This window comes from Salmo trutta, chromosome 36 (genome assembly GCF_901001165.1).
Source record: "Salmo trutta chromosome 36, fSalTru1.1, whole genome shotgun sequence".
In the NCBI taxonomy this organism is placed as follows: domain Eukaryota; kingdom Metazoa; phylum Chordata; class Actinopteri; order Salmoniformes; family Salmonidae; genus Salmo; species Salmo trutta.
Genome location: NC_042992.1, coordinates 15,321,189 through 15,346,242, shown reverse-complemented (window position 1 = coordinate 15,346,242; position 25,054 = coordinate 15,321,189). Strand labels below are relative to the sequence as shown.

Genomic DNA, 25,054 nt, shown 5'->3' with positions numbered 1-25,054 from the left:
CGGAATGATTTTTTAATTTAACTAGGCAAGTCATGTTTAACCTCTTGGATTTAAGAACAAATACTTATTTACAATGATGGCCTACCCCGGTCAAACCCGGACGACGCTGCGCCACTCTGGAGCCCCTGATGACAACACAATGAATACAATTCAAACAACTGATACGATTTTGCAGCATACGTTTTCAGGATCCTTTAATTGTACTGTTGATTTATTTAAATCATGTTTGCATTGACGACGGAAGGTGAAAAGCAGGTGTCTGGACCAGCCGCAGGTTTACGAACAGCGTCGGAAATCGCGCACCGGCTATGCCCCACACAACAGTGCCAGACAGCGGATGCGTGGACGCGCGGGTGTACTCAGCCCCCGACCACCCCGTGGAATCCTATTTGTCTACTTGTTGTCATGGAGGAGCCAAGATGGCGGTCCTGGCCTATAGCCTAGGCAAACGGGAAATAAATCAGTATTTTTGCATTAAAAATGCTAAATTATTATCTCTCGCTGCCGTCATTCTACTCACCGTGTTTCACACAGCTTCTCGGTATTATGGAGGTAAGCGACTGGCTTAAATATGTTTGTTAGATAACTAACGTAACGTTGCCTGGCTAACAGACACTTGACTCAAATGTGTTCGGGGAACTTGTAGCTAGCTAACGTTAGCTCCCCTTTGGCCCATTTTGCTCGCTGTTAGGGCGTTTGCTAACACAATCTTACTAGTTACAACAATATGGTATTTGCAAATTGAGAAAACATAATAATAAAACCGCAAGGACTTAGCTACAGCTAAGCAATTGCAAGGAAGCATGAATACACTTGCAGGAGCCTGAATTAGCTAACTAACGTTAACTACATCGTTTTAGCATAGATAGAACAATGATATATAACATATTTGGTGCATAGCTGGGATGCATTCAACCAAGAGACAGTCAAGCACAATGTGTAAAGTATCCTAGTGGCATCGTCGCGAGTTAACCCATGTTTAATTACATCATTGTAGTAGCTAGCTAGTAACGTTACGCTCTTACTGGCAAACTAGCCTACTGTATTAGCTGATTGCAACTAGCTTGTTAGTTAATATGTCTCTTATCTGTCATCAACCTAAGCAAACGTTAGTTAACTGGTCAGTTAACGTTAGCTAATGAGCTCTTTAAAAGTTAACGTAAGTGGCCTACTGCGCGTGCGCGTGGTAATAACTAGCTAACGCTTGCTAGTTACCGTAGAGCGTCATTTATTTTTTATTTTTACGGGAAGCTCAAATTTGACATCACTGTTTATTTGATAGTGGGGATAATAAAGCCATAGTAGTCTGTGGCTAACTGTGGAAGCTAATGTATGTCTTATGATTGGCAATTATGCACATACAGCCACAGATGAGGCAGGAGCCTAGCTGGCCATTTATAAATGATTGTTTGTATCTGGGAGGCAAGCGTTCGCCTCCCGGATGATGGCTTGCATACAGTGATCTTTGTTTATGGAAGGCATAGGACACAGTGGGCTCTCTGTGTGTACACTGAGAACAGCTGCTGCTGTTGTCTGGCTGGTGTTGACATTGGCTGCTCTTGACGCCTTTTCTTGTCACCCCACATCTTTTGCTCGTTTGCATTGATTAATTGCCAGATGGTTCTATTCAATTAGAACACAAGTGAACGCCATGAGATGTGTGTGATTTAGTGGAAAATGTTGATGGCTTAATTTGTACTGCAGGCTGCAGTGGTGTCTTGGCTGAACCTTGCATTGCCCGCACTGCTGCATTTGTAGTGTTGAAAATTGTGTAGAGGCAGCTGGTTTCATTGTGTGTGTGTTTTTGGTATGGCTTACTGGAATGTTCTCTCTGTCTTCCCCTCAGGCGGAGACACATGTGAGTGGTTGCTGTCCAGTGGTCGGTTCTTAGGAGAAAACGTATGGCAGCCCTATGGCTGTATGATGCACAAATATAAAAGCATGTGAGTCACACCAATGGGGGGAATGTATGTAAGTGTGGTGTGTGTGTAAAATGTGTTACATACTTTTGATAGCATTTTAACCAAGCCCACAACTACACAATTATCAAATTGTTTGTCAGTTGTTGTTACTATGTGCGAGTGAGTCATTAGTTGTTGTTTTTTCCCACAGTGAAGCAAAGACTTGCCTTGCTGGGAAAAGGGTGGCCTTCATTGGCGATTCCAGAATACGGCAGCTATTCTATTCATACATACAAATAATCGATCCTACACAAAGAGAGAATGGAAGGAAGGTAAGCTAAATCCCCCTGGCATAAAGCACACACAAACATGAATCTCTGAGCTTATGGCTGAATCTTAACTTGAGATCTCTGCCCTTGAGTGACTCTCAAAGCTCCCATTGACATCAATGCAGAATTATTCAAAAGTCAGTTAAATTAGTATTCACCTCTTAAGTGCATAACTCTTATTACTCCTGGAGGTTGTTCTGGATAAGAGCGTATGCTGAATTGCTCAAATGTAAGTGTGTGTGTGTCTATCATATATATGTGTGTATATATGATTTTTAGCCATGGTATTCCTAAAATAAGATGGGTAGTTGCTGCACTCAGTCAATGCTCTAATCTTGAGTAGAGAAATAGGGACAGTGACTGTTTTATCCCCTGTTGTGATGTCTGTCCACTAGCACGAGAACATTCCCTTTGAAGATAGGAGCTCTTCAGTCAATGTGGTGAGCTATTTGTGTATCTCTCTTTTCACATCTCCTCTGTCTCAGTCAACAATAACAATGTCCTTTTTTTAATTTGAGGATGTAGATCCCCCCCCCCCCCAAAAAAAGATATAGATGTACTATTGTAAAGTGCTTGTTCCACTGGATATCATAAGGTGAATGCACCAATGTGTAAGTCGCTCTGGATAAGAGCGCCTGCTAATTGACGTAAATGTAGATTCGCCTCCCAATTATAATTTTTTCTTTCAAGGCAAACAGCATGTTTATTTTGGGGATTGTCCCGATAAGATCGATTGTTTCCTGTTTTGTTGTTAGGACTTCCTGTGGTATGCAGAGGTGAATAACTCTCTGAAGGAGCGCTTGATGTCATGGACAGAGGTAAAGGCAAGTACATGTACTGTGCCTTGCAAAATTATTTTTTCCTATTTTGTTGCATTACAACCTGTAATTCAAATTGATTTTTATTTGGATTTCATGTAATGGACATACACAAAATAGTTAAAATTGGTGAAGTGAAATGAAAAAAATTACTTGTTTAAAAAAATTCAAAAAAATACAAACGGAAAAGTGGTGTGTGCATATGTATTCACGCCCTTTGCTATGAAGTCCCTAAATAAGATCTGGTGCAACTAATTACCTTCAGAGGTCACATAATTAGTTTGATTGCACACAGGTAGACTTTATTTAAGTGTCACATGATCTCAGTATACAGTTTAAGTCGGAAGTTTACATACACCTTAGCCAAATACATTTACACTCAGTTTTTCACAATTCTTGACATTTAATCCTAGTAAAAATTCCCTGTCTTAGGTCAGTTAGGATCACCACTTCATTTTAAGAACGTGAAATGTCAGAATAATAGTAGAGAGTATGTTTTATCACATTCCCAGTGGGTCAGAAGTTAACATACACTCAATTACTATTTGGTAGCATTGCCTTTAAATTGTTTAACTTGGGCCAAATGTTTCGGGTAGCCTTCCACAAGCTTCCCACAATAAGTTGGGTGAATTTTGGCCCATTCCTCCTGACAGAGCTGGTGTAACTGAGTCAGTTTTGTAGGCCTCCTTGCTCGTACATGCTTTTTCAGTTCTGCCCTCACATTTGCTATAGGATTGAGGTCAGGGCTTTGTGATGGCCACTCCAATACCTTGACTTTGTTGTCCTTAAGCCATTTGGAAGTATGCTTTGGGTCATTGTCCATTTAGAAGACCCATTTGCAACCAAGCTTTAACTTCCTGACTGATGTCTTGAGATGTTGCTTCAATATATCCACATAATTTTCCTACCTCATGATGCAATCTATTTTGTGAAGTGCACCAGCCCCTCCTGCAGCAAAGCACCCCCACAATATGATGCTGCCACCCCTGTGCTTCACGGTTGGGATGGTGTTCTTCGGCTTGCAAGCGTCCCCCTTTTTCCTCCAAACATAACGATGGTCGTTATGGCCAAACAGTAATATTTTTGTTTCATTAGACCAGAGGACATTTCTCCAAAAAGTACGATTTTTGTCCCCATGTGCAGTTGCAAACCGTAGTCTGGCTTTTTTTATGTCCGTTTTGGAGCAGTGGCTTCTTCCTTGCTGAGCAGCCTTTCAGGTTATGTCAATATAGGACTCGTTTTACTTTGGATATACATACTTTTGTACCTGTTTCCTCCAGCATCTTCACAAGGTCCTTTGCTGTTGTTCTGGTATTGATTTGCACTTTTCGCACCAAAGTACGTTCATCTCTAGGAGACAGAACACGTCTCCTTCCTGAGCGGTATGACGGCTGCGTGGACCCATGGTGTTTGTACTTGCATACTATTGTTTGTACAGATGAACATGGTACCTTCAGGCGTTTGGAAATTGCTCCCAAGGATGAACCAGACTTGTGGTCTCCAATCTTTTTTTGGCTGAGTACTTTTGATTTTCCCATGATGTCAAGCAAAGAGGCTCTGAGTTTGAAGGTGGGCCTTGAAATACATCCACAGGTACACCTCCAATTGACTCAAATTATGTCAGTTAGCCTATCAGAAGCTTCTAAAGCCATGACATACATTTCTGGAATTTTCCAATTCACAGTCAACTTAGTGTATGTAAACTTCTGACCAACTGGAATTGTGATAGTGAATTATAAGTGAAATAATCTATCTGTAAACAATTGATGGAAAAATGACTTGTCATGCACAAAGTAGGTGTCCTAACCGACTTGCCAAAACTATAGTTTGTTAACAAGAAATTTGTGGAGTGGTTGAAAAATGAGTTTTAATGACTCCAACCTAACCTAAGTGTATGTAAACTTCCGACTTCAACTGTATATACATCTGTTCTGAATGGCCCCAGAGTCTGCAACACCACTAAGCAAGGGGCACCATGAAGACCAAGGAACTCTCCAAACAGGTCAGGGACAAAGCTGTGGAGAAATGCAGATCAGGGTTGGGTTATAAAAAAGATCAGAAACTTTGAACATCCCACGGAGCACCATTAAATCCATTATTAACAAAATGTAAAGAATATGGCACCACAACAAACCTGCCAAGAGATGGCCGCCCACCAAAACTCACGGGCCAGGCAAGGAGGGCATTAATCAGAGAGGCAACAAAGAGACCAAAGATGATGCTGAAGGAGCTGCAAAGCTCCGCAGCGGAGATTGGAATATCTGTCCATAGGACCACTTTAAGCCGTACACTCCACAGAGCTGGGCTTTACAGAAGAGTGGCCAGAAAAAAAGACATTCCTTAAAGAAAAGAAAAAAAGCAAACGTGTTTGGTCTTCACCACAAAGCATGTGGGAGACTCCCCAAACATATGGAAGAAGGTACTCTGGTCAGATGAGACTGAAATGTAGCTTTTTGGCCATCAAGGAAAACGCTAAGTCTGGCGCAAACCCATCACCCCGAGAACAACATCCCCGCATTGAAGCATGGTGGTGGCAGCATCATGCTGTGGGGATGTTTTTCATCGGCAGGGACTGGAAAACTGGTCAGAATTGAAGGAATGATGGATGGCGCTAAATACAGGGAAATTCTTTAGGGAAACCTGTTCCAGAGATTTGAGACTGGGACGGAGGTTCCAGTCTCAACTTAAAGATTGCTGTACACCAGCGGAACCCATCCAACTTGAAATGGCAGGAGCAGTTTTGCCTTGAAGAATGGGCAAAAATCCCAGTGGCTAGATGTGCCAAGCTTATAGAGACAACAAGAGACTTGCAGCTGTAATTGCTGCAAAAGGGGGCTCTACAAAGGGGGTGAATAGTTTTGCACACTTTATCTAATTTCATGTTTGTTCCATAATAATAAAAATATTTTGCATCTTCAAAGTGGTAGGCAGGTTGTGTAAATCAAATGATTCAAACCCTCAAAAAATCTATTTTAATTCCAGGTTGTAAGGCAACAAAATAGGAAAAATGCCAAAGGGGGTAAATTATTTCGCAAGCCAGTGTATCTAACACAGGTTTGGGGTCAATTCAAAAAGTAAACTGTAATTCCAGTTTAATCATTTAAAAAGTGACATCCATTTTCAATGACTTATCAACTAGCAGCAATACTATACCTGCATCTGTCGACCACACAAGTTGTTCTGCTTCCACGAGCACATCCAATGCTAGCATCAGTAATTCTACATTTGTTGTTAGCCCAGCTAGCATGGACACTGACAGTTGTGAATATTATGCAGCCGAAGAGTTACTGCTTACTTACCTGGGAAAGCACAGAACAACAGACAGGGACGTTGGACCATCGAAGAGGCGCAAATATGAGAACTACATTGATTTGGGGTTCACTTATATTGGGAGTAGTGTCTTTCCTCAGCCACAGAGTACTTTTGCACATATAAACACAATCTCACAACTCGATGAAACATTCACTCTTGCGCAGACATAAAAAAAAAAAGCCAATTTGAAAAATAAGCCAGTTTAGTTTTTTGAGCGAGAATTAAGATTTCTTTTGAGTAGTAAGATGTATAAAAGCAACAGATACCATTAATAAGAAGGGGCTAGAAGCGTCTTATATGGTGAGCTACCGAGTGGCTGGGACAGGCAAGCCCCATACTATTGTGGAGGACTTAATTCTTCCTGCTGCCTCGGATATGGCTGGGACCATGCTGGGGGAAAAGACCCAAAAAACTATAGACAATGACTTATTCAAACAACACTGTATCACGATGCATCAGTGACATGGCAGGAGATGTTTTGAAACAATTACTGCTTCGCATACAAGCCAGTGAGTTCTATGCGTTACAGCTGGATGAGTCAACAGACTTGGCGGGCCTGGTATATGTCCGTTACGTTTATGGGGGGTCAATTAAGGAAGACATCCTCTTCTAGAATCCAGGAAAACAGGAGAGGATATTTTTAAAGTACTGGACAGCTTTGTAACATCAAATGGACTTTGGTGGTCAAGATGTGTTGGTATCTGTACTGATGGTGCAAAAAGCCATGACAGGGAGACATAGTGGAGTGGTAACGCGCGTGCAAGCAGTTGCCCCCGACGCCACTTGGGTACACTGCAGCTTCAACCGAGAGGCTCTTGCTGCCAAGGGAATGCCTGACCGCTTGAAAGACGTTTTGGACACTACAGTGAAAATGGTTAACTTTGTTAAAGCAAGGCGCCTGAACTCTCGTGTATTTTCTGCACTATGCAATGATATGGGCAGCGACCATGTAATGCTTTTACAACATACAGAAGAAGTGTGCTGGTTATCAAGGGGCAAAGTATTGACACGTTTTTTTGAATTGAGACACAAGCTTAAAGTTCTTTACTGACCATAATTTTCACTTGTCTGACCGCTTGCATGATGATGAGTTTCTCACACGATTGGCCTATCTGGGTGAGGTTTTTTCTCGCCTGAATGATCTGAATCTAGGATTACAGGGACTATGCAACTATATTCAAAGTGCTGGATAAAATTGAGGCTATGATTAAGAAGTAAGAGCTCTTCTCTGTCTGCATTAACAAGGACCTTCCTCCATGCCCTGCCTCCAGTCCACTTACCGATATCTGAACAGGAGAGCCTCATCGAAATTTCAAACGGTTCTGTGAAAATTTAATTTAATCAGAAGCAACTGACTGATTTCTGGATTGGGCTGCACTCAGAGTATCCTGCCTTGGCAAATCTCGCTGTTAAGACACTGATGCCTTCTGCAACCACGTACCTATGTGAGAGGATTCTCGGCCCTCACTAGCATGACAACTAAATACAGGCACAGACTGTGTGTGGAAAATGATTTAAGACTGAGACTGTCCAATACAACCCAACATTGCAGAGTTATGGGCATCCTTTCAAGCACACCCTTCTCATTAACCTGTGGTGAGCTATTCACCATTTTTGATGAACAAATAAAGTTTTATATGTAATTATTGATTGTTATTTGTGCCCTGGTCCTATAAGAGTTCTTTGTCACTTCCCACGAGCCGGGTTGTGACAAACTCCTACTGTTTAATAAATGTATCATATAATGTGTGTGTGGCAGGCTTACAATGATGGTAAAAACTACATTTGAGAGTGCACTGACCCTGGTGCTAGAGGGGGTAGGCAGCTGGAGGTTGAATGTTTTGAAGGGGTGCGGGACTATAAAAAGTTTGAAGCACTGATCTAATCCAACATAATGGGAATCACATCTTTGTTTATACCTCTTCTGTCCTCAAACATCCGCGTCTTATTCGTGAAAGTGTGTACTTTAATGAGAGATTTTTACAATGTATTTTTTGTTTGACAATGCATATGCAATATGCAAGAGAATTTATATTTAAGTGCTACTGTATAAATACTGTGATTTATTTAGGTTTGATTGAATTGAGCCCTTGGAAGAGCCCTCAGCATTAGGCTATTTCTGTTGCCCGTAAGCAGACGATACATAGCAACAGTTTACTGCGATTTTAAGATCATTCCAAAATGGTAACATGGCATGATTTAATATGACTTCTTGACTGTGTTTCAGGATCCTTCTGTAAAACCAGATGTCGTCATCATCGGAGCTGCCACTGTTAGTGAAATATGCTCACTCTCAACTCATGTTAACCACATATTTATCACATTTCCTCCTGCATAGTTTAGATGCATTTCATCATAGAGATTTCAATCTTTCCCATAGTGGTCCATCAAGTTGCGTAGTGGCAGCAGCGAGGCGCTGCAACAGTACAGGGCCAACCTCACAGCCATCTCCTTGCCTCTGGAACAGCTGGCTGAGGATGGGGAGGTCTACTGGGTTTTACAGGGTTAGTGCTTTACTGTTCATCTACTAGTCAATCAAAAGGAGACATGTATATGAGTGCTTTAAAAGTGAGGAATTTATATTGATTAAGCATTTCTCTCTCGCTCTCTTCCCTCGCTCCATCTTTCTTTATTTTCTCTCTTCTTCCGTCTCTTTCCAATCTCACTGTCCTCCTCCCCCTCCATCGCTCTCTTTCAACCCCCCCTCTCTCATGCCCCCTCTCTCTCTCCTCCAGACCCTGTCCATGAGGAAATTCTGAGTGTTAACAGGAAGATGATTACTAACGAGCAGTTGGAGCTGTACAATGAGGCGGCGCTCGGCACTCTGAACAGCAACAAGAAGAACGCCAAGACCAGAGTCAGGTTCTTGGGCGCCTCGCGCCAGGCTGCCATAGAAACCATTGCCCAATCAGCTGATGGCCTGCACCTGCCCGAGAACACCCGGAACGTGGTAGGTGTTTAGGTGATCTGGCCGGCACCTCCTCCTGCATCTGTATGATCAAATAACAGCTGGATTAAGGCTAAAAAAGAAACAAAAATGAAATATGTCTAGTTTGAAACAGTTTAGTGCTGAAAAACCGTCAGGCTCTATGACTCTCTTAACCAGCACCATGTCAAATTACACTGTCCATCCCGTATACCTTGCACTAATTCATTGAACATTTGACAGCTTCTATGTTCACCTGCATTTGCCTAGTTAGTAGATGATTGGTGTTCTCCCCTTTTATAGAAACAGAGTCTTTGAGGACAGGGTTCAAAGTACAAACAGAAATCAAATCAAATTTATTTGTCACCTGAGCCGAATTCAACCGGTGTAGACCTTAGTGAAATGCCCTAACCAACAGTGTAATTTTTAAGTAAAAAATCGGTATTAGGTGAACAATAGATAAGTAAGGAAATAAAAAACTACAGTAAAAAGACAGTGAGTAATAACAGTAGCGAGACTATATACAGTAGCGAGGCTGTATACAGGCACCGGTTAGACGGGCTAATTGAGCTAGTATTTACATGTCGGTATGGTTAAATTGACTATGCATATATGTTTAACAGAGAGTAGCAGTAGCGTAAAAGAGAGAGTGGCGGGACACAGTGCAGATAGTCCGGGTTGCCAATGTGCGGGAGAACCGGTTAGTCGGGCTAATTTTGGTAGTATGTACATGAAAGAAAGTGACTATGCATATATGATAAACAGAGAGTAGCAGCAGTGTAAAATAGGCGTTGGGGACACACACACACAATGCAAATAGTCCGGATAAAAGCTGTTGAAGCCTTTTGGTCCTAGACTTGGCACTCCGGTACCGCTTGCCATGTGGTAGTAGAGAGAACAGTCTATGACTGGGGTGGCTGGGGTCTTTGACAATTTTAGGGCCTTTGGCACCTCCTGGTGTAGAGGTCCTGGATGGCAGGCAGGAGCTTAGCCCCAGCGATGTACTGGGCCGTACGTATAAGGTTACATACCTTAAGACTGCGGTAACCTGCGAGTCTGTTACAGCACGAGCTGCGCATGGCTCATTCTAACCTGCCCCGGGTATGAAATTTCCCAAAGGTACAGGTCTAGGATCAGCTTCTCCTCCCCCTAATCCTAACCGTTAGTGGGGAAAATGCAAAACTGACGCAAGATCCACGTCTAAGGGCAACTTCACCCTACACCTGATAACCCTGTCACAGTAAACCTAACCGTTACCCTTCATCCGGAGCCAGGACAAGGCTTGCACTGAGTCTTCCGCTCTATAAAAATATCTCTCTACCCTCCACCAGGGTGCCATGATCCTGATGAACGCTGTGTGCAACAAGGTCCTGCGGCCCATCGACGGCTCCTGCTGCCAGTCCCTGCCGGCCCCCAACCTCCTCCAGAAACTGACGGGCTGCGTCTTCCTGGGCTCAGCACTGGTATTCCTGGTGCTTCATGCTCTGGGCCACAACAGGTACACGCTCCCTTGTGGCTCAGTCGGTTAGAGGGTCATGGGTTCTATTCCCGCTGGGGCCACATATACTGAAACATATGCACCTTGACTATTTTGTGTTGTTAAGAGCCAGGGCTCCCAGCGTAAAAAATGTTAGGAGCACCCCATGAAATTTAGTAGCACCAGAAAAATGTTTTTTTTATTGATCGAGATACAGCCTACATTGAGCCTATATGAATTCTAGCTGCTTTTGAAGCACATGTTGTGCCCTAGAAAATATGTAACACTGTAAACACATGAGTTTATTATAAAAACTAAATTGTTGATACGAATCCATGTCATTAAAATGAAAGTCATTTGTAGAATATTAGGTTTCTACATTGTGTAAAAGCACTATTTTCCGATTGAGATGCATTACATTCAAATTTGTTCACTGTCTCTTTAAAAAAAACGTCAGGTTTGTGATCTGGATGCACCGATATGACATTGTTGGCCGATACCGATATCCAATATTTTCCTTGCCGAAAAAACAGATACAGATAGAGATATTTAAAAGGTATCGGCCTTTTAAGCATTCTAGTACAGCTAAATAGTTGAAACAAGGTGTCACATGTTCATTTGTTCAGTTAGGAACAGATTGTTTAATAACTTGTAAATGAGAAAAATGACAAATCCATGAATGTATTTAATCGCACAACAGTTATTCATGACACAATTATTTTAGCTGCCGCGTATTACAAAGATGGTTAAGTTGTTGGTGGCTCTTCTTACTATCCAATCTTGACTGTGTGGAGAAACTTAAAAAATTAAATATTGGTTGAAACTAAAATGCAGTTAATCATTTTAGCTTTAACTGCTTGATAAAAGTACTGTCTCTAGGCTGTCATAAACTGCTATAAATGGCTTAAACTTTTCAAATGTGCTTAACTGACTTGACTAGCAAATGCGGAATTTACAACACATCTCATCTTTCATTTAGGAAATGATTACTTTTTACGAAAGAACAAAACTGCTTTGTTTTAAATTAAATAAAAATCTTGACCCATACCAGCCATGAATAAACAACAGAAAAGCCACAGGGCTTAGTCAATTTTTTTTCCCAGTGCCATTAGATGGCTGGGTTACAAAACGACTGCCTTGGCTTTGTCACAAGAGAGTCTGTTTCTTTTTTTGTCTACAATGTGTGAAGCTGCACTGAAAAAGCGCTCACTGTCCACACTAGTACAGGGAGAACCAAGATACTTGTGCGCAGCTTTAGCTAGGATGGGGAAACGGTGCTTGTTACTTCTCCAGTATCCAAGTTCATCTTCATTCCTGGGAATAGTAGGTTCTGTCAGGTATCCTAGGATCTGTAGATAAGTACATCTTCATTCCTGGGAATAGTAGGTCCTGTCAGGTATCCTAGGATCTGTAGATAAGTTCATCTTCATTCCTGGGAATAGTAGGTGCTGTCAGGTATCCTAGGATCTGTAGATAAGTTCATCTTCATTCCTGGGAATAGTAGGTGCTGTCAGGTATCCTAGGATCTGTAGATAAGTACATCTTCATTCCTGGGAATAGTAGGTGCTGTCAGGTATCCATCGTGCATGTCAAGCAGTGAAGTTTAAACATATTAACAGGTACTGGAAGTCCCGGCCCACTCCCCCCGACGTGGAGAGTGGCGAGGAGAAGAAGCCGGCCACGGCGGAGCCGCCTCTCAGCCACAAGGCTCCGTTCCAGGCCATGTGTAAGATGGGCCTCATCATGGCTTACTTCTACCTGTGTGACCGGGCCGACATCTTCATGAAGGAGCAGAAGTTCTACACCCACACCACCTTCTTCATCCCCCTCATCTATATGTTTGTCCTGGGGATCTTCTACAGCGAGAACAGCAAGGAGGTGAGAGGGTTTGGGATGGAATGCTTAAGGGAGTTGGAAAAAGTGGTATTTTTTGCAGAGTAGTTTCTTGGAGGTGGAAGCTTAGGCCTACATGAATTCAGAGATGTTTCTGTTTTAAATGAGTTGTCGTTGACTGCTAAACTCAATGGTCCATGTCTGACCTGATAGAAGGCTCTTTCCTCTATCTCAGTGATTTTCTATTTCCCACACAGACCAAGCTGCTGAACAGAGAGCAGACCGACGAGTGGAAGGGCTGGATGCAGCTGGTCATCCTCATCTACCACATATCTGGAGCCAGCGCCGTGAGTTTTACCATTACCTTTGATTTATAATGATGTGTTAACTCTGTTGCTTTGAATATGAACTAAATGACCACATGTATAATTGCATTAGAAAGCATTTACCAATGGTGGAACAAGCTCCCTCACGATGCCAGGACAGCGGAGTCAATCACCACCTTCCGGAGACACCTGAAACCCCACCTCTTTAAGGAATACCTGGGATAGGATAAAGTAATCCTTCTAACCCGGGGGGGCCCCCCCTTAAAAGATTTAGATGCACTATTGTAAAGTGGTTGTTCTACTGGATATTATAGGTGAATGCACCAATTTGTAAGTCGCTCTGGATAAGAGCGTCTGCTAAATGACTTAAATGTAAAATGTAAATGTATATTAATTTTGAAAGTGCTGAAACAAAGCATGTGTCGTGTGAGTATCCCTGTAACCTATTTCATTTTTTTTTTTTTTTTTTACTGCGATGTGTGATAAAGTGAAGGGCGGTGTGTTTTAAAAAGTAAATCTTCCTTCCCAGTTCATCCCTGTGTACATGCATGTTCGGGTCCTGGTGGCAGCCTACCTCTTCCAGACAGGATACGGACACTTCTCCTTCTTCTGGCTCAAAGGGGACTTTGGACTCTACAGAGTGTGCCAGGTAACTACTAGGTTTTATTAGAGTTAATAAAATGTTACTGCGGTACTGGTTTTAGCTGCTCTACCTTTCCTAAGGGACTAAATGTAATGTAAAATACACAACTGCTGACATGTGCTACCATATGCCATAGAAACAATGACATTTTTTATCAAAAACCAAAACATGGATAGTTAACAACAACTGTATTGATCACATATGTAGAGGTATTGATAAGGAACCCCTTGATAAGAGGGATCCGTATGGTCTGGCCCAAGCTTACTTCACACAGCTTGTACTTTGGTTATGCTGCAGTATCAAGTTCCTTATCTCAAGTCATCCTCTCTGTGTGTCATTGTTAAAAGCAATGTCTGTTCAACCATGCCAAACTATTTCTAGTTCATTTAGATAAATATCATCATTTTTAAGCACGTTCCATGTCTGTTCTTTAGAATGCTTTGTTAAAAGTGAGAATAGCCATTTCCTGTATCTGTCCGCTCCGGGGTGAAGATTCCCCTATGTACAGAACAAAGATTAGCTTCCCTTCCCCCAATAATAACATTTTACCGTTAGTGGGGGAAATGCAAAACTGACCCCAGATCAGCGTTTAGGTGCAACTTCACTGTATTCCTGTCTGTCTCCAGGTCCTATTCCGTCTCAACTTCCTGGTCATAGTTTTGTGTCTGGTGATGGATCGGCCGTACCAGTTCTACTACTTTGTGCCTCTGGTCACTTTCTGGTTCGTCATAATCTACGCCACCATGGCCATGTGGCCCCAGATACTGCAGAAGAAAGCCAACGGTCCGTATGGGTCAGCCATTGTACTGTAGAAGTAAAGATAGCAAATAAACCAGTGATTTTAAAAGCTAAGAAATGCTTTGATTTTAAAAGTGTTAAATTCAGAAGTGATTCATACTAGTGTTGAATTGTGAAGAAATTCAGTCCAGCACAGTGAGTGTTTAGTCATTTGTCTTTTTTACAGGTAGCGGGATGTGGCACATTGGAATTCTAGTGAAGCTGCTTGGGCTACTCCTGTTCATCTGCTTCTTTGCAAATTCACAGGTGAGTTCATCATCTGGTTTATTCACACATTTAGAGGCTTTAATTCTCTTGAGATTTTGAATGGAACTAAAAAGTTCTCAACTGGTATGGGCCACTGTTTAAGACCAATGGCTGTATTCATAAAGCGTCTCAGAGCAGGAATAGTGATCTAGGATCAGGCCCCCCTGTCCATGTAATCTTATTTTATCTAAAAGGCTAAACTGATCCTAAATCAGCGGATGTTTAACTGTCTATTTCTTCCAGGGGTTGTTTGAGAAAATTTTCTCAGTCTGGCCCGTCTCCAAGCTCTTTGAGCTGAACGGAAGCATTCACGAGTGGTGGTTTAGGTGGAAGCTGGATCGATTTGTAAGTAGATATTTGAACATGTTTTGACACCCTTTAAGTGGCTCTCTCCTATTAGATTTTCTTGATACGGTATGAAAATATCACAGTATCACATCTCTTTAGGAAGTTGCACCAATAACTTGTCAAACATGTTTTTTATTGTCACATACACCTGATGTGTTGTTTTGTAGGGTCAGCCATATTGGTACATTTCAACTTGGTGTTGCTGGTATTAGAACCAGCGACCTTTCGGTTACTGGCCCAACACTCGAACCGCTGAGCTAACTGCCGCCCCAGATGAATGTGTTGGTCGATGTTTAATGTTAGTGATCTAGATGGTTCTATTGGTTGGTCAGTGTGAGTAAGTGGTACTGTGTGGTTCAGTCGGTAGAGCAGGGTGCTTGTAACATCAAGAGTGTGGGTTTGATTCCCACTGGAGCCACCCATACAAAAATATATACACACACTACTAAGTTGTTTAGCATAAAAGCATCTGTGAAATGGCATTTATTATTGTTATTATTATACATATTAGTATCTGAATGTGTGTGTTTTGACTTTGTGTGTGTCGTTCAGGCCATTATCCACGGGATGCTGTTTGCCTTTGTCTACCTGGTGCTGCAGAAGTTCCAGGTCCTCTCTGAGGGGAAAGGAGAGCCTCTCTTCTCCACAAGAATCTCCAACATCCTACTCCTCATCTCTGTAGTCTCATTCATGGTATTTATTTAACCATTGCTAATTCTACACTCTAAAACCATATTCTCGTATTTACTTTATTAGTCCATCAATCTCCAAACCATTGTGCTTGTCAGCAGTCCAGTTTTGAAGTGTAAAAACGGTCATGGTGTGTTTTTGTAGTATTCATTTTAACCAGTCAGGTGAGTATATTGAGCACCTATTCTCATAAAGTTAACCTCATCATTTATTTTTTATTAGTAAACATTCACACTCTGAGGTCAATGCAAATCTCAGATGGAAGATGTCCCTTCTACCCCTATCTGATGCACATTGTGCTCCTTGTTACTAACCTCAGCTTTTACCTTGTACTCTTTGAACAACACTTTCCTAACCTCTCCTTGTTTCATCTGTTCCAGACCTACTCCATATGGGCCAGCAGCTGTAAAAACAAGACCGAGTGCAACGAGATGCATCCCTACATCTCAGGGCTCCAGGTAAACACAATAGGAAGTCAAGCCTTGCTTACTGTTGGTCTCACAGACAAAGCCATGCTCACAGTAGTTTTCCCATACACAGATGTAAGTTCTGTTACTTGTCAAGTAGTTACCCCTAAGCTAAGGAGTTAGTGAACATCTTTAAACAGTTAATGCACACCTTCTATGAAACGTACTGTAGTTGACACAGACATGGATTTCATTATTCATTATTTTATAAATCCTTAGCCATACTCTGAAGGCATAGAAGGCCCATTGTTCCCCACTGTGTTTGGGTTAGTAATCATTTGTAGAGTGTCTCTATTTTTCCTCAGCAGCATTTATTCACTGTTCTGAATGTCTAAAGAATCCAGATGTTGTTCTGAAATATGAACACAGAAATACTGGACATTTTCAATTCTTATGGTGGTGATTTGACAAAATTACAATCATGGTCTTGAATTGGACTGGCATTTTTCTGGTCTCGGTCTTGACTCGGGTTTCCCTTCCGGTCTTGGTCTTGACTCAGACTTGATTTGCTCTGGTATTGGGCTTGATTCGGTCTCGCTTTAGGTGGTCTCGAACACAACACTGTGATATAAACTCAGAAAAAAAAGAAATGTCCATTTTTCAGGACCCTGTCTTTCAAAGATAATTTGTAAAAATCCAAATAACTTCACAGATCTTCATTGTACAGGGTTTAAACACTGTTTCCCATGCTTGTTCAATGAACCATAAACAATTAATGAACATGCACCTGTGGAACGTTCGTTAAGACGCTTACAGACAGTAGGCAAATAAGGTCACAGTTATGAAAACGTAGGACACTAAAGAGGCCTTTCTACTGACTCTGAAAAACACCAAAAGAAAGATGCCCAGGGTCCCTGCTCATTTGTGTGAACGTGCCTTAGGCATGCTGCAAGGAGGCATGAGAACTGCAGATGTGGCCAGGGCAATAAATTGCAATGTCCGTACTGTGAGACGCCTAAGACAGCGCTACAGGGAGACAGGAAGGACAGCTCGATCGTCCTCGCAGTGGCAGACCACTTATAACAACACCTGCACAGGATCGGTACATCCGAACATCACACCTGCGGGACAGGTACAGGATGGCAGCAACAACAACTGCCCGAGTTACACCAGGAACGCACAATCCCTCCATCAGTGCTCAGACTGTCTGCAATAGGCTGAGAGAGGCTGGACTGAGGGCTTGTAGGCCTGTTGTAAGGCAGGTCCTCATCAGAAATCACTGGCAACAACGTCGCCTATGGGCACAAACCCACCGTCGCTAGACCAGACAGGACTGGCAAAAAGTGCTCTTCACTGACGAGTCGCGGTTTTGTCTCACCAGGGGTAATGGTCGGATTCGCGTTTATCGTCGAAGGAATGAGCGTTAAACCGAGGCCTGTACTCTGGAGCGGGATCGATTTGGAGGTGGAGGGTCCGTCATGGTCTGGGGTGGTGTCTCACAGCATCATCAGACTGAGCTTGTTGTCATTGCAGGCAATCTCAATGCTGTGCGTTACAGGGAAGACTTCCTCCTCCCTCATGTGGTACCCTTCCTCCAGACTCATCCTGACATGACCCTCCAGCATGACAATGCCACCATCCATACTGCTCGTTCTGTGCGTGATTTCATGCAAGACAGGAATGTCAGTGTTCGGCCATGGCCAGCGAAGAGCCCGGATCTCAATCCCATTGAGCACATCTGGGACCTGTTGGATCGGAGGGTGAGGGCTAGGGCCATTCCCCCCAGAAATGTCCGGGAACTTGCAGGAGCCTTGGTGGAAGAGTGGGGTAACATCTCACAGCAAGAGCTGGCAAATCTGGTGCAGGCCATGAGGAGGAGATGCATTGCAGTACTTAATACTGACTATTACTTTTGATTTTGACCACCCCCCCTTTGTTCAGGGACACATTATTCAATTTCTGTTAGTCACATGTCTGTGGAACTTGTTCAGTTTATGTCTCAGTTGTTGAATCTTGTTATGTTCATGCAAATATTTACACATGTTAAGTTTGCTGAAAATGAACACAGTTGACAGTGAGAGGACATTTATTTTTTTGCTGCGTTTATGATGCATAGCCCAAAATGACAAAGGAATTAGTTGCCTTCAACAATAACAGGAGGGGTGTAGTTTACTGTAGCTCAGCCAAAGAATAATAAAGAACGTGTTTTGCTAGTCCCAAATGAAACTGACATTTTCTTGTTTCTATGTATTGGATCGTCTTTTTGGTCCAGCCCCTGTCAGCATTGGGATGTGCTTAAACCCCCCACACCCTTAATACAGTTGGTCCATGCCATGCACTGACTGGCTGGAATGTCTTTCTGCTCCTCCTCCTCCTCCTCTCAGATCCTAGCCTTCATCCTAATCAGAAACATTCCCGGATACGCCCGCTCTTTATACAGCTCATTCTTCGCATGGTTCGGGAAGATCTCCCTAGAGGTAAGATGCATGCCACTTGCAGGGATGCTGCACTCCCTGTTCATCAGCAGAATCTCTGTATGATACTTGTGAATTTCGTTTATTGCATTGAACTCCCTGCCTTTCCCTCTCTCTTTCCGACCCCCAGCTGTTCATCTGCCAGTACCACATCTGGCTGGCGGCGGACACCAAGGGCATCCTGGTGCTGATCCCAGGCAACCCCTCGCTCAACATCATCCTCAGCACCTTCATCTTTGTGTGTGTGGCCCATGAGATCTCCCTGATCACCAACGACCTGGCCCAGGTGGTCATCCCCAAGGACGGGGGCGCCCTGCTCAAGAGGTTGCTGGTTGCCGGGGTCTTCACCCTGGGTCTACTTCTGATGTCCAAGACCGCTGAAGGGAACCAGGGAGAAGGCCACTGAGGGGAGGAGGGGGTACCACTGTGGGGGAGAGGTAGACTGATTTCTAGACTAATGAGACTGACTGACTGGTTAGTCTTCCATGACCCCAGGGTCGTATTCATTTGGCACCAAACTGAAAAATTGACTGATAGATGTGTTCCATTGAAAACCTTTTGCTACGGTTTGCATCAATGAATACGACGGAGTTGAACAGACACGGGCCAAGTCAAGGATATGTCACGGCTGTCTGTCTCTCTTGACTGCGCTGATCTGAGTACTGGGGGGAAAGTCGTACACTGAAGAGGACGAGGTCCCAACTTGGGCCCACATATCACTGAACAGCACATGATTAAGGTACTGACTCATACTATAGACGGTTACAATGGAAGAAGGGTGAGGTGGGGGTGGAGGATCGGGGGTAATGGTGGGTTTGATGATGTGTGGATTTCTTAACTAATTGCGCCCCAGATGGCTCCCTATGCAGTGTACTAGTTTTGACTGGGCTCTGGTCTAAAGTAGTGCACTATATAGAGAAGGGTGCCATTTGGGATGCAGATAGAAACAAGTAAAGTTTGCCTTGTGCTGAAAGGTGAGGTCAGCAGTCACCTAGCTCTGAAATCTTTGTTTTATGCACATTATTTAAATTAAGCTTCTATTTTATACAGGGTTATTTTTGGTTGTTGTGTGTGTGCCCATGACTGCTGTTTGTTTGTGAATGAAGTATTGCCTAGATATTTTCAGTTTATTTTGTCACCACCTCAAAGACCACAGCCAGGCCAGGCAGAAGATGCAGTAATGAATTTTCATTGCAGAATCCTGTTGCATTCTGGGTCTGACACGAGCCTATCCTATCGGGGGTAAACAACCACTCTGGTGTATGCGTGCATCCGTTTGTGCAGGTTCAGTTGTTTCACCAATTCATACTAGTATGTTAAAGGAGAAGTGTGGATGTTGTTTCTGTGTTTGTTAGTCATCTTAAAGCAGGCTTCTCAGAGCAGGCTTCTCAGAGCAGGCTTCTCAGAGCAGGCTTCTCAGAGCTACAATAGAAGAGGCACTGCTTTGTAAATACATCTAACATACCGTGGCAGGACATCTGTCAAAGCATACTTTCATGTACAACATTAGTTACCACTATAGCAAAGCCACTGCTAATGAATGGATGAGTGGATGGATGACATGCACCTGACTGAATGCCTTCGTTCTACTCCCTACGGTTTTCTCCTCAGTTGCCACACGGCATCAGTGCCAAGTTTGCATTGAAATCTGACGCGTCGTGATCAAGGATGGAATTGAAGGATTTTGGGCAGTGGCCAGCTGGGCTAGTAAACCGTGATTTCTACTATCCCGGTTGGTATTCTGTGCTATATTGTAAAACACCTAATTTCACTCGCCGCCGGGCCAGTTAAGCACGTTTTCTAATAGCCCAGTCTGAAAAGTGCTAGCATCGGGGCTAGCTTAATTTCCATCCTTGGTCGTGATACTTCATGATGTATTTTAAAGAAGGTGAGTGAATGGAAAGTATTGCTAAACAATAAAAAGCAGTACTTCATGTTGAGCCTGTCATTTACCTCCAGATGGATAATATACACCAACAGTTAAGCCTTCTTTCAGCCAACTAGGCAAACCCATGTTCTTTGTGTGTATTTTCCAATTCTGCCTTGTAAGGTTTTTACAAAGGAAGGTTTTTTTTTTTTTTTTTTTTTTTTTTAATGGCATAGTAAAACTAAGATTTTTGTATATCTGCTACTTCATCCATTTTGTACCTCACCTTGGAGGTAGCCTAAATACAACGGCCAAAATTATATGGATTTAAGGAAACACTGAATCGCTTCATATCCAGTTGTTGAATCATTTAGATACCACTTTGATCCATTGGTTATAGTGCCCATTATTTAACACCCTTCACAATGTGTAAATCACCTGCTTAAAGCTGGATGTTAAGGCAACTTAGCAGATATTGTAAGTGTACATTAAGAAGACTGCAAATTAGTTAGTTATTTTAGTTTAATCGCATAGGAATTTTATCTGTATATTTTCTGTGCCGTGGAAGGTAACTGAATGGGGTGTACACTGTAGAATTACTACAGGTTCATGTAGCTTCTCAATTAAATGAATTCAATACCATAGCTTGGTCCGACAGGTCTTGGCACTGAGGCCTATTCAGAAGGCTTGTATCCCAAATGGCACCCTATTCCCTATGTAATGCAAACCTCTTAATCCCTGGCCCATAGGGCTCTGATCAAAAGTAGTACACTTTGTAGGGAATAGGGTGCCATTTGTTTGTTACGATTTGCATGAAAGTCAAAACATTACACATTTTGATAATTTGATTGATTGATCAAGGAGGTTGACAAAATTGCACCGACTGTAAATGGACGGCAAATCTACCTTGATATAAAGTATATTACAGTATGTTATTCACAATTTGAGATTTTTCCGTTTTAAATGAGTTTTGGTCAAATTAAAAGAAGCAACAACTATGTATACCCAGAGAAGTTTTATGTAAATTATTTTGTGACGTCTTAAAAATGTGAAATGTACCCATTTTATTTATAAATGCCTTTATTCTGTTGTACATTGTCAATAATACATACCTTCATAAAAATATTGTCTGACTTCTTTGTCCCGTCCTTGTGAACACCGTGAGGTCAATCACTACGCTTAATCTGTGTCCGGGAAGCCGGCCCAGAATGTTTCATTTTTGGTCTTTATGTTAACACTACTAAAATGGCCCTCAGGTGGACACCAGCAAGAAAGTGCAAGCGAGGCAGACTAAAAACGCCATGGCAATGGTGGCTGAGCTATAAGAGATGGTTCTCTCTTAAAACAGGACAGTGGTGGCTGAGCTGGAAGAGATGGGTCTCTCTTAGAACAGAACAGTGGTGGCTGAGCTGGAAGAGATGGGTCTCTTAGAAAGGGACAGTGGTGGCTGAGCTGGAAGAAACGGGTCTCTCCTAGTACAGGACAGCGGTGGCTGAGCTAGAAGAGACGGGTCTTAGAACGGGACAGTGGTGGCTGAGCTAGAAGAGACGGGTCTCTCAGAACGGGACAGTGGTGGCTGAGCTAGAAGAGACGGGTCTCTCAGAACGGGACAGTGGTGGCTGAGCTAGAAGAGACGGGTCTCTCAGAACGGGACAGTGGTGGCTGAGCTAGAAGAGACGGGTCTCTTAGAACGGGACAGTGGTGGCTGAGCTAGAAGAGACGGGTCTCTCAGAACGGGACAGTGGTGGCTGAGCTGGAAGAGACGGGTCTCTCAGAACGGGACAGTGGTGGCTGAGCTGGAAGAGACGGGTCTCTCAGAACGGGACAGTGGTGGCTGAGCTGGAAGAGACAGGTCTCTCAGAACGGGACAGTGGTGGCTGAGCTAGAAGAGACGGGTCTCTCATAGAACAGGACACAAGCTGTGGCCAAAGACAGATTCCAGTGGCAGAAGATAGTCGCTGTGCCTTATGTCTGACCCGGGACGAAGAGGATTAAGGAAGTACCTAATTAATACAACATGCTGGAGAAAGACGGAGAGAGTGGGCCCTCCTGGCCTGCCACAGCCTGGTTCTACAATTGACACAACAGCAAATTTAAACAAAATGTATTTTTAGAGAATGAACAGTTACACATACATGGTCAGACATTAAACATAAAAGCATCTCTGTCTCTCATCTGAAGAGTGCCAGTTAAAAAATACAAATATATCGTTAAGAGCATGTCATTTCTAGAACAAAATATTTTAAAAATATCCTATAAACATAGCATTTTAATATTTATTATTAAGCTTGAATACACACATTCATACACTCAAACATGCACAGTTGACTACTGATAAATGCAACTGCTTGGGATTGTGGTAAGTGTGCACACAAAAATATGTATTATAAAGTAGGGTTAAGTGCCTTATTCACGGGCACATCAATAGATTTTTCACCTTGTCAGCTCAGGTATTCGACCCAGCAACCTTTCGGTTACTGGTCCCAACACTCTAACTGCTAGGCTACCTGCCGCCCCACTTCAAAGCAAGTTCTGAAGTGTAATTTTTTTTCAGGCCCAATTAATTGGTCATCTTTTTAACCAATACTATGTGCACTTATCAGGAGTCTACTGTACTCTGCAACACTCACTCACATATATAAGTGCACACGGAAAGACAATAGTCAAGTATGAAAGCACTGCTTAGGCATGCAGATTGGCACAGACGTAGGGTTTGTTCCAAATGGCATCCTATTCCCTACATAGTGCACTACTCTATGGGCCCTGGTCAGAAGTGTGCACTATATAGGAAATAGTGTGCTATTTGGGACATAAACATAGAAAAACACTTGGCTAAAAGGGATAGAGACAGACAAGACAGCGGCTCCAGCACTCTGGGGGTCCTCTCTCATCACAAATTCACTGCTTCAGCCACTTTCCTCTCCTCAGGAATACCATTTACCTAGAATGGAGAATAAAATACATTAATCAATATATTGCATAATATCATTTATTGGGATATAAGAGAAATATAGATCGTTTACAGGTTCTGAGAGGGAATATTGTAACTTCATGGGAATATGGTCACTATATTGTAACTGTGGAAAGATGAGGGCACTCAAACTACTTGAGTTGAGGTGCAAACCAAAAATGTGATCATTGAGTGAAGGCCAAAACGTCCAACTCATAATAGCTGTTTAAGTAAAATAATATGATTTGAATGCTGAGCGAGCGTAGCGCCTTCTCCTTTTCAACTAGAGTAGTGATTTATACTGTTATAATAAGTGCAAAATAAAATATTCTCCTATAGTTGAGAATGATTCATTTAAGCAAAAGCAGACCAGTATACTTGCCTCCAGTCTCCGAAATGTCGACATACAATAATTATCTCTATCTCCTTTGTTAGCAGTAAAAAGAACAGAGCATAGATTTAGGCAGAGCATTGATTTAGGCAGAGTAGTGATTTAGACAGAGTAGTGATTTAGACAGAGCAGTGGTTTAGACAGAGCAGTGGTTTAGACAGAGCAGTTAGACAGAGTAGTGATTTAGGCAGAGCAGTGATTTAGACAGAGTAGTGATTTAGACAGAGTAGTTAGACAGAGTAGTGATTTAGACAGAGCAGTTAGACAGAGCAGTGGTTTAGACAGAGCAGTGGTTTAGACAGAGCAGTGGTTGAGACAGAGCAGTGGTTTAGACAGAGCAGTTATTCCAATTTGTAAGTCGCTCTGGATAAGAGCGTCTGCTAAATGACGTAAATGTAAAAATGTAAAATTTAGACAGCATTGATTTAGACAGAGCAGTGGTTGAGACAGAGCAGTGGTTGAGACAGAGCAGTGGTTTAGACAGAGCAGTGGTTTAGATAGAGCAGTGGTTTAGAAAGAACAGATATTTAGTCAGAGCAGTGGTTTAGACAGAGCAGTGGTTTAGACAGAGCAGTGGTTTAGAAAGAACAGATATTTAGACAGAGCAGTGGTTTAGACACAGTAGCTAGTTAGACAGAGCAGTGGTTTAGACAGAGCAGTGGTTTAGACAGAGCAGTGGTTTAGACAGAGTAGCTAGTTAGACAGAGCAGTGGTTTAGAAAGAACAGATATTTAGACAGAGCAGTGGTTTAGACACAGTAGCTAGTTAGACAGAGCAGTGGTTTAGACAGAGCAGTTATTTAGACAGAGCAGTGGTTTAGACAGAGCAGTGGTTTAGACAGAGTAGCTAGTTAGACAGAGCAGTGGTTTAGATAGAGCAGTTATTTAGACAGAACAGTGGTTTAGACAGAGTAGTTAGACAGAGCAGTGGTTGAGACAGAGTAGTTAGTTAGAAAGAGCAGTTAGTTAGACAGAGCAGTTAGTTAGAAACAGCAGTTAGTTAGACAGAGCAGGTAGTTAGACAGAGCAGTGGTTTAGAAAGAGCAGTTAGTTAGACAGAGCAGTTAGTTAGAAACAGCAGTTAGTTAGACAGAGCAGTTAGTTAGAAACAACAGTTAGTTAGACAGAGCAGTTAGTTAGACAGAGCAGTTAGTTAGACAGAACAGTGGTTTAGAAACAGCAGTTAGTTAGACAGAGCAGTTAGTTAGAAACAGCAGTTAGTTAGACAGCAGTTAGTTAGAGCAGTTAGTTAGAAACAGCAGTTAGTTAGACAGCAGTTAGTTAGAGCAGTTAGTTAGAAACAGCAGTTAGTTAGAGCA

The 25,054-nt window shown here is 42.6% G+C and overlaps 2 protein-coding genes across 5 annotated transcripts in view; one reads left to right on the top strand and one right to left on the bottom strand.

Moving 5' to 3' along the window:
- The first annotated feature begins 278 nt into the window (after positions 1-278).
- On the top strand, positions 279-21,518 carry LOC115175522 (N-acetylneuraminate 9-O-acetyltransferase). 2 transcript variants are annotated; one of them, XM_029734806.1, is made up of 19 exons: positions 279-552; positions 1,847-1,943; positions 2,113-2,233; positions 2,626-2,670; positions 2,986-3,048; positions 8,588-8,632; positions 8,741-8,864; positions 9,096-9,310; positions 10,618-10,784; positions 12,383-12,641; positions 12,854-12,943; positions 13,452-13,571; positions 14,192-14,348; positions 14,530-14,609; positions 14,853-14,954; positions 15,510-15,650; positions 16,028-16,105; positions 18,439-18,531; positions 18,659-21,518. In XM_029734806.1, exons 1-19 carry the CDS (start codon positions 309-311, stop codon positions 18,932-18,934), a joined length of 2,517 nt encoding a protein of 838 aa, XP_029590666.1. In that variant the 5' UTR covers positions 279-308; the 3' UTR covers positions 18,935-21,518. The 2 variants fall into 2 exon arrangements, with proteins under 2 accessions (XP_029590666.1, XP_029590665.1); XM_029734805.1 differs by having other exon boundaries at positions 2,986-3,054.
- LOC115175523 (epsilon-sarcoglycan) overlaps positions 21,463-25,054 on the bottom strand; it is a 30,876-nt gene continuing 27,284 nt past the window's right edge. For 2 of the 3 annotated variants that reach the window (XM_029734809.1, XM_029734807.1), the window contains 2 exons: positions 23,728-23,771; positions 21,463-23,336 (listed from right to left, as the gene is read on the bottom strand). In XM_029734809.1, coding sequence (XP_029590669.1) covers positions 23,286-23,336; positions 23,728-23,771 — 95 coding nt within the window. In that variant the 3' untranslated portion in view covers positions 21,463-23,285. The remainder of the gene's footprint in view (positions 23,337-23,727; positions 23,772-25,054) is intronic. The other variant, XM_029734810.1, reaches the window with a different exon arrangement.